General features: G+C 35.1%; 1 protein-coding gene across 1 annotated transcript; it reads left to right on the top strand.

Annotated features, from left to right (window-relative positions):
* The first annotated feature begins 130 nt into the window (after positions 1-130).
* On the top strand, positions 131-8,533 carry LOC130805025 (lysine-specific demethylase JMJ25-like). Its single transcript, XM_057669623.1, has 13 exons — positions 131-1,070; positions 1,173-1,288; positions 1,851-1,950; positions 2,040-2,181; positions 2,682-2,745; positions 2,834-3,617; positions 4,302-4,631; positions 5,496-6,506; positions 6,716-6,788; positions 6,893-6,978; positions 7,374-7,493; positions 7,599-7,738; positions 8,097-8,533. Exons 1-13 carry the CDS (start codon positions 432-434, stop codon positions 8,170-8,172), a joined length of 3,681 nt encoding a protein of 1,226 aa, XP_057525606.1. The 5' UTR covers positions 131-431; the 3' UTR covers positions 8,173-8,533.
* The last annotated feature ends 1,467 nt before the right edge of the window (positions 8,534-10,000 follow it).

The raw sequence follows: 10,000 nt of genomic DNA, 5'->3' as shown, positions 1-10,000 counted from the left end.
TTTAAAAATTAAAATAAGCTTGTTAAAGTTGGTGTCACTATCAACTCAAAAAAAAAAAAAAAAAAAAGTTTGTTTCACTAGACCGGCTAAATTTGAAAACACCGCCTACGGAATTCTTGATTTGAACAGAGCCCACAATATTAGAGCTAGAGCCACAGGTACTCTCTCACTCTCTCTCTCTCTCATGAAAAATACCTTTTCAGCTTACCTCCTTTTCCGCTCTATTTTTTCCCTCTCTTTTCTTCTACCAAGTAATACTACTTCTCCCAAAATTCTACTTTTCTTGGACCTTTTGAATTCTCTTATTGTCTCTTCTACGTCTTACCCAATATTTTCCCCCCTCTTTCTTTTATGTCTTCTCTCTCTAACCCTAATTTCTGATTCATAGTCCCACTTTCCCCCATAGTCTGTGAAATTGAAGTTGAACTAATATGATGGGCGGAGAAGAAGAAATTGAGATTTTACCGGAACCTGAATTAGCAGTAAACTTGAAAGATATTTTGAGCAACGATGCGAAATATAACAAAAGGGATTATTACAAAGATGATATGCCATTAATGGAGGTTTATAAGAGGAAGAGTAAGGATAAATTACGAAATGTAATTCCTGCCAAAACAGAGAAAAAATGTGCAGATTTTGAAGGAGAAATTGAGAAGGAGAGAGAAATGGGTTGTAAAGACATTGAGAAAATTAACCCAGAAAATAGAAGTGAAGACCCTAAAAAGAAGAGTATTGTCATTGATGATGAGGAATTACTTAAAGAAGATGACATTACCCATGAAAAAGATGAAAATTTAAGTGGGAGAAAAAGGCGCAAATGCTCTAAGAGGGTGAAATATTTTGAAGATAGCGAAGAAGCTCTTCCACATTTTGAGGAAGAGAAGATGAGTACAAAGAAGCCAAGAGGCAAGGCCGCTGCTTCAAAGAGTGGTGGGGGTAAAGTTAAAGTGGTTGTTAATAGGGCAAAGGAGGATGATGACGGTGGTACTACTTCAAGGAGGCAAAGGAATTCTAAAGCTCCTATTCCTGTGAAGAAGTCTAAGATAAATGATTATGCATATGATGAGAACGTAAGTCGATTTTCGTTTAAAGTTAATTCAGTTTTTTTAAAGTTATTTTTCCCCCTAAATTTGTGTCCATTTCTGATTTGGAATTTTTTTTCTGTTTGTCAGGGGATTAAGATTGATTCAGATATGTGTCATCAATGCCAAAGGAATGACAAGGGGAGAGTTGTGAGGTGTACAAGTTGCAAGACTAAACGATATTGCATTCCCTGTATAGGAAACTGGTTTGTGTTTCCGTCTCTAATTACCTTTTGTTCTCCTTGCTGTTACCTTGTATGGTTGTTGTTCCTGGAAAAAGTTCTATTCCTGTGTGCTGATTTAATGGTGATATGTGTCATCAATAGCTACCTTGTCTTAGCTGCATTTTCTTTGCTTTCTGTTTTCATCATTGCTTAGTTTGGTTGATATTACAGAAGGTAGTAGCTTGTTAGGCAAGCTTCTGGTTCATTTCATGTGAATTTTCTTCAGTTTCTTAGTATTTTTCTTTGCATAGCATATGCTCTTTGTGATCTTATTATACTGAATTCATTATTATTCATTGCATCAGAAGTCATTAGTCTCTAGTGGAGTAGTAGTTTAGTTTGATCAACATAGACTTCATGTCTATCACTTTGGCTGATGAAATAACCACTGTCGCACTGTCTGAAGTTTATTGTGCTACCAATTCTGTACTTTCACGTAGCAATTGATTTGATGCTTTGGCATCATATTATTTTAAACTAGAAGCAATCCCGTAAGACTTACCTTTTTACATGGCAATTTTCTATTACCTTTTGTCTGGATCAGGTATCCAAGGATGTCGGAGGAGCAGATTGCTCAAGCTTGTCCAGTTTGCCTTGGTAACTGCAATTGTAAATCGTGCTTGCGCATGGATGCACCAATTAAAGTATGATGTCCTCCTTTTTCTCCTTTTATAAATCTGTCATCCAGTTTGATAACATCTCATTTTAATCCTACATGTTGGTGGCTTTACAGAATTTGAGGAAAGATGTTTTGGAGATTAGCAACGAAGAAAAGGTTTTCCATACAAAAGTTTTGCTGAAGACAGTTTTACCGTCTTTGAAGCAGTTCAATGAGGAGCAGATTATGGAAAAAGAAATTGAGGCCAAAATCAGGGGTATCATGGCGTTTTTCATTTACTAAATAGCTAGCATATTTACAAACATACTTTTATGAAAAATTTACACATTCCACTGTGCAATAATTGATAGTACTTTTAATAATTTGATGTATTTAAGATGAATTATATTGATAGCCTCTTAAAAACCTTCAAATAATCTTATGCCATGTCTATATCAAGGAGTAGTTAATTGGGCAAGAAAATATTCCTGTGTGGAGGAATGAATTTATATTAGAGTTTGGGTTCCTTTATTCTTTGTTACATACTCTTGGGAAGATATGGAGAGTGCTTTTTGGCTTGCAAAAATGTGTAGTTTAAGGATTTGACATACGACATTGTTCAGGGTATCGTTTTTTGTTAAAAGAGGTTGCTTGTTGTGTGCTAATGTATAGATCTTTCTTTTTTGGTGAATAAATCATGGAAGTCAGATATAATGATGATCTCTTGGTAGAAATATAGACTTATAGCATTTCCGATGATTTGTTTCTGTCTTGAAGGTGTATCAATATCTGAAGTGGAACCTCAAATGGCAGTTTGTGGTGTTGACGAGCGTGTTTTCTGGTAGTGTGTTTAAAATGTGCATCCTTTTTTTGTATTTTAGTAGCATGAAGTTTGTCTACATCGCATAATTTGTTGATGTGTTGTGCAGCAACCACTGCAAGACGTCTATTGTTGATTTTCACAGAAATTGCCCCAAGTGTGCTTATGATTTGTGTCTTTTGTGCTGTCGTGAAATTCGTGCTGGGGAGCTTCAATGTTGTGAAGAAGTTATTGTGGAATATGTTGACAGAGGATATAAGTACTTGCATGGGGAGGAAGATAGTAATGGTAAAAATGTCCGTGCTCAATCAGATAGGTGTACTAAAGGCAAAAATGGACGTAAAAAGTCAAATAGAGCTTCTACAGACAAAGAGGCTGCTGCTGTTGATAAGGAAAGACCTGCTTGGAAAGCAGATGTAAAGGGAAATATACCTTGCCCTCCAACTGAATATGGGGGTTGCGGTGAGGCCTTCCTTGAATTGAAAACTTTACTGCCTGATGGAAAGGTTTCTGAGCTGCTGAAGAAAGCAGAATTGATAATTGACGAAGGGGGGCTTGAGAGTTTACCTCTTGTTCCTAATCAATGCTTATGTTTCGATCGTGAAATGGATCAAGACTCTGGAAGTAATGTGCGGAAGTGTGCATGTAGAAAAGGGTCAAATGACAATTTCATATATTGTCCAGATGCCAGGGACATTCAACGTAAAGATTTAGAACACTTCCATCAGCATTGGGCCCGAGGTGAACCGGTAATAGTCAGGAATGTTCTAGAGACTACCAATGGCTTAAGTTGGGAGCCATTGGTCATGTGGCGTGCTGTCCGTCAAATTAAGAATACTAAACATTCTACGCTGCTGGACGTGAAAGCCATTGATTGTTTGGATTGGTGTGAGGTAAGTTCTTTTCCATCGGGAGTCGTGGGCAATCTGTTCTAGGCTTCTAGCTGATATTTTTGGATTAGAGTTGTGATTCTTAATGTTTCTTTTTATCTGAATTTTCTTTTAATACTCAAGTATTCCTAAATTCCCTTCTATTGATTTTTCTTCTTCATGTTCACTGTTTCATGGCTTTGCTGGTATGATGGGGTATCAGTCATCTGCAGTTTATCAGTCATTCAGATTTTCACTCTATGCAGAAGTTGAGCCTTGAGTTTGTCGTTAAATGCATTTTTTCGGTTCTCATTCTAGAAGATGAGTTGTTGATTTTATTATTTATTAATTTTGCCTATTAAAATTCTAATCAAAAAAGAAATATAATGTGATTCTCAATGGCAAGCAGTGGAATGGAATGATGTAGTATTGGTAAAGGGTCTACACTCCACAGGATTTAAACATTTATTTATCTCTTTTCAACCAGGGGGAGGGGTCTTGGTATTTAGTAATTCGGTATCTTATGCATGTAGCCCGTTATTATTTTAATGTATGGCTTTAGCTTTCAGACTTTGATGACGTGTTTTAAATCTACCCTTAATCTTTTCTATAGGTCATATTTATATTCTATATGCTAACCATCTTGACAATGTTGAGTGTTGGGTTCACCTCTAGTTTTCTATACTCAGATTTGTTTATTATTTGTAGGTTGATGTTAATGTTCATCAATTTTTCAAAGGGTATACGGAAGGTAAATTTGACAAAAATGACTGGCCTGTGATATTGAAATTAAAAGATTGGCCTGATACTAGTGAGTTTGAAAAGCATTTGCCACGCCATGGTGCTGAATTTATTACTGCTTTACCATTTAAAGAGTACACACATCCCCGACATGGCGTATTGAACCTTGCTGCTAAGTGGCCTTCAAAAAGATTGAAGCCAGACTTGGGCCCAAAGACTTATATTGCTTATGGTCTTCCTCAAGAATTGGGTCGTGGTGACTCTGTCACCAAACTTCATTGTGATATGTCTGATGCGGTAAATATCATACCTATATTTACATTCGTTTCAGCACCTAGATATACCATGGACCTTCTATGTATACCGTTAACCTGCTACCCACATAACTGACTACCTTTTTATACTCTCAATTATTTTGTATTTTAATCAGTTTTCTGATCATGTGTTTTTTAACAGAAAAACTTTTTGTTAACTGCAAGCTTATTTTTGAAATCTACTGTGACATAGTGACGCAATTCTGTTTGTATTATAGACAGAACCTACTCTATTATCTAGTTTTAGAGTGAACACTGAGCAGGAGAATATAGTAAAAACATTTTTTTAGGTCAATTTGATGATGAGATTGATTGACAAATACATAGATCTAATTCATAAGTTGCTTATTTGGAGTTTTTTCTTCACATTGGGGCAGTCAATGGTCTATTTGAAATAATCTCGTTGTTCTCACAAGAATAAGGTTGCATTGATCTATCCCCCTTAACCTGGCTTAGGGGGGAGCTTATGTGGATGAATTAACAATAATCGGGCAAAGAAATTTTAATTTATATTAAATTATCAATTTCAAACCAAAATTAAATATTTGTATGCATAGGCCTTTAATTAATGTATTAGCTTATTATCTTATTTTATTGTATGAGTATTAGTTGAGCTGGTAATTTGATTGTCTTGCAACTTTATTGTCTCTTATGTTGAAGTTCGACCATTTCTATTCAGTAATTTATTATTTTGCAGTTTTTTTTCTTCTCCATCTCTTTTTGTAATTGAGATCCCTGTTTATGAAGTCCTTTTTTGAATTGAACAGTGAATGATTTTACTGCAAAACTGTTTTTTGATGTGTTTTAATTTTTTAATTAATGCCATTTCTCTTTCCTGGTTGGGTAGATTAATATTCTGGCACATACTGCTGAAGTTGAAGTGCCTAACAAAAGTCGTGATGCCATATCTGAGAAGAAAAAAAAGCATTCTGCTCAAGACCAGAAGGAGATATTTGGTGGTGGATGTAAAACATGGAGCAAATCTCCACCTCATACTAATAGTTCATTCTCTGATAAGATGATTTCCACTTCTGTGCAATACCAAAAGGGGGATGGCGGTGAAGCAGAGGGTGTCACAGATTTTAAAGTAGAACAAACGCTTGATGAGCTGACTTTGAGCTATGAGCTGAAGAACGATGATCCTCATTGTTCCTTAAAATATGAGGCTGTAGGCTGTGTGCATGCAGAGTCTATAAGATCTATTACTGGTGAGCTTGATGAACCTGAGGTACAGAAACAAGATGATGGTGTTGTGGTAAAGGATGAAAGTGAATGTTTTGGGATAAATGATGTGGTTGATAATGAACCTCCTTGCACACAATATGATGCTGACCTGATAAAAAATACAGATGTTTCAGCTGAAACAGCTGTGAAGATAGAAGTCGAGACCACTATGAAGAGTAAGTTTGACAAGCAAGTTGAGAATCGGCAAACCATATCGTGTATAAATTATAAAAAAGAAGCCAAGCCTTCTACTGAAAAGGATATCTGTGGTGCTGAAAAAGATTCCAGTGGTTTGTGCAACACCAAAACTGCACCGAACAATAATTCATCAAATAAAAATGGTTTGAATGACTGTGATCTAGTTTGTAAAGCAGAGACTGTAAATGACGGAAATGTCAAGGGCTTAGAAGAGATTATGGATTCAGGTCATGCAGATGTTATGGAAGCACAAGTATATTCTGATAAAGGCAGTGGCAATGGAACTTTATATCCTATATCTAGGATATTGGAAAGTTCACAACATGGAGGTGCTCTCTGGGACATTTTTCGTAGAGAAGATGCCCTGAAGCTGCAAGAATATTTGAGGGAACATTATAAGGAATTCAGGCACATTCATTGCAATCTGCTAAAACAGGTAGTATCAAATGCTTTATTTAAATGTCAACTAGCATGTATGCCTTCAAGTTAGCATCTTGAAAAAAGTTTGTGTCGCCTTGATCAGAACTAAATTTGATTTTCACTTGTTTGTCCTAATTCTTCAAAACATTCATAATAATGCTATGTTGCCTTTGGTTCTTGATACATTCTGTTTAAACTTATCTCTTTGCTTGTTTCAATAAATAGGTCAGTCATCCTATTCATGATCAGACGTTCTACTTGACAGAGGAGCATAAAAGAAGACTAAAGGAAGAGTATGGTATGGATGAGCATAATTAGTTTGTTCTTGGCTTGAATTATTAAGTATTAACTGTAGGTTTTGGCATCTGCTCATATCCCCCTGATTTTTATGCTATTTTGCAGGCATTGAGCCATGGACATTTGTTCAGAATCTTGGAGAAGCAGTCATCATTCCAGCTGGATGTCCTCATCAAGTCAGAAACTTGAAGGTAGTATGGTACTCTGTATTCCTATTACCCTGAATTCCTGCTCAGGCTAGGCTTTATCAAGTTTAATTCGTTTTGTAGGATGTGCAGCAAAAAGGTTCTGTAAAAAGGTTGCAAAATGGGCCAAAGTGACCCAAACATAAAAATGAAACCGAATTAACATGTTGATCAAGGGGTTCACTAAACAAAAAATCACCGTACTTTATGACTTGACTATGCACCTCTAGTTTTGTTTATCAGTCTTCACATAATTTTAGGATTTTTCAACTTGACATTAGTGTAAAGAAATGATGATTATTTATCAGCATTGGAAAATGGAGTTTTATTGATTTTTTAGGGTCTTGATATCAATGAGTCTGCTGTTTGTTTATTTGATCAACCGAATCTTTGTTGTTCAGTCATGCATAAAAGTGGCGCTGGATTTTGTGTCTCCTGAGAATGTGGAAGAGTGTATCCGGCTGGCTGGGGAATTCCGCATTCTGCCTCAAAATCACAGAGCAAAGGAGGACAAGTTGGAGGTATGTAGTCTGACCGTGTTGATTATAAGTGCTTATGTGACCTTAGTCTGCGAAACTAACACTAATTGTGCTATTACTAATTAGGAGGTATGCTTCTTGTTGCAGGTGAAGAAAATGATTGTTTATGCTGTGGAGCAGGCTATCAAAGACCTAGATCTTAAAAATCAAGACTCCAGTAATTGCAAGGGTGGGAGAGGAAGCAGCATGGGTGGGAAAAGGACAAAGGTTACTACAGAAATCTTGGAGTAAGTCATCCATAGACAGATGATTCTTCCTGTAGAATGAGTGATTATGCTGTGTTCTCTGTATACTGGTTGAGACTTTTGTTGCATTGTATACCTTTGTTGCTCTAGACGTTATGAAGCGTAAACATGCAACACACATTACAAATCTGACTTCAACATTGTTTGTTTTCATGGGTATAATTTCTGGGTCTTGATAATTGTTGATTAATTAAATTATAACCAAAATGAATCGATCACTTTATTTATTGTTTAAAGGAAGGTGAATTTATGATTTTCGTTGACTTGGTTTATGTAGCCTTTTATATGTAGGACTTTTTACTTTAGAGCTAATCTGTATTGGTGACTGTGATTTTTGCAGGACTGTGGAGGAGAATGACGAGGCAGAAAAATCTTTGAAGACTGAGTCAGAGACTGGCGAAGATTTAGCTGTGTGAGCACGAGTCGGACACTGAGCGATCTTAGTTATGATCCAGGTTTGAGCCAAGGATGCTCAATCTTATTAATAACTGAAAAATCTTGTATTTTGCTGTATATTTACCTGGTGGGAGGTATATATATATAATGGAATGTTAATTGCAATTTTGGGGCATGGCTGAAGATTCTAACCATTTTGTAAAGCTGATTGTAATTGGTATAATCTAATTCCTGTATTGATTTTGTTCTTTTGAAGACTTGCTAATGTAATACCTGCTGCCAGGCTTTACTTCAACATAATGATAAATGATGGTTCCATATTTAGTCCCTTGAACTGCACACTTTCTAGTGAACATTCCACTTGTTCTTTTAAATTAAGTTCGTCCATTCCATTTTTTCCATATTTTCTTATTTTTTTCATACTTCACTATCTTTTGATACCAACAATTTAATTATATGACTGTCCAATTATAACAAAAATCAGAGAAGGTGAGTAATTCTGTAATTGCAAGCATGTATTTACTCTGCTTTGGCAGCTTGACCTGACCCGTCGACCTGCCAACCTGAAACATAAATGGCGGGTCAATTTTCCAAAAAAATTATAAACTACGGGTCGGGTCATGAGCCAAAATTTTAAAGGAAGTGGGTACCCGGTGATCCGCTTAAAGAAATTAACATTTAACCTCTGATTAATGTATCATGTCACATGAAGCTACAGCCTAGAGGATATAAGAATGACCGGCAATATCCTTCTTTGTAATCTCTATTTATATTCAATTTGAATCAAAATGACCTTAAATTAAAATCAAAAATTACCTTGGATTGAAAATTTTGGATAATTAAGTCAAAATACTGCAACCATATGGAATACAATTATCTACATTATATGTTGACTAGAGGAACCTATTGACAACACCAATGCCAAAATTTGAAGTCGTTTATATGAATCAAACAAATCAAACAAATCAACACGAGATATGCTTATTGACAACAACAATGCCAAAACTTGAGATTGTGTATATGAATTAAAATAAATAAACATGAGATATTATCATCGACAACCACAATGCCAAAACTTGAGGTTGTCTATATGAATCAAAACAAATCCACATCATTAACAATAAAAATGCGAAAACTTGAGGTCGTCTATATGAATCAAAACAAATCTAACACGAGATATGATCGCTAATAAAAATTATACTTCCTTTATTTAATACCAGTGACATAATACTTATCACATTTTTTAAGTAGCAATTAAATAAGCATAATGTAAAAAAATTTCAACTATATAAACAAGAATGTATCAAACTATAGATACTATTAATACATCAAACTAAAAACATAAATAATCAAGAAATTTACCAACTTTAGCTTCTTAATTTGACGAAATAAATATACCAACATTGCAGCAAGCGAAATCACACGCAAATTTCTTCTGGGTTGATAAGTCACATCCCTAATCTGTGTAAAAATGGTTGAATTTTAGAGCCAAAAGCCACATCCATCATTAACAATAAAATCTCCCAAAAACTCAAATATAAAACTGTGTACCCGGTGTCCCGACCTAATTTATCCGGGTACCCGCATTCCAGATACCCTCTTTAATCGGGCCGGGACACGGGCCGTTAAATAAGGTACCCGACTAATTGGATACCCGCTAATGAACACACAAACACACACACACACATAAATATATATACACACACATATATATATATATATATGTATATATATATATATATATATATGTATATATATATATATATATATATATATATATATATGTATATATATATATATATATATGTATATATATATATATATATATATATATATATATATATATAT

The sequence above is a fragment of the Amaranthus tricolor genome, chromosome 2 (assembly GCF_026212465.1).
Source record: "Amaranthus tricolor cultivar Red isolate AtriRed21 chromosome 2, ASM2621246v1, whole genome shotgun sequence".
NCBI classification, from domain to species: domain Eukaryota; kingdom Viridiplantae; phylum Streptophyta; class Magnoliopsida; order Caryophyllales; family Amaranthaceae; genus Amaranthus; species Amaranthus tricolor.
This window is presented reverse-complemented; position numbering and strand designations above follow the sequence as displayed.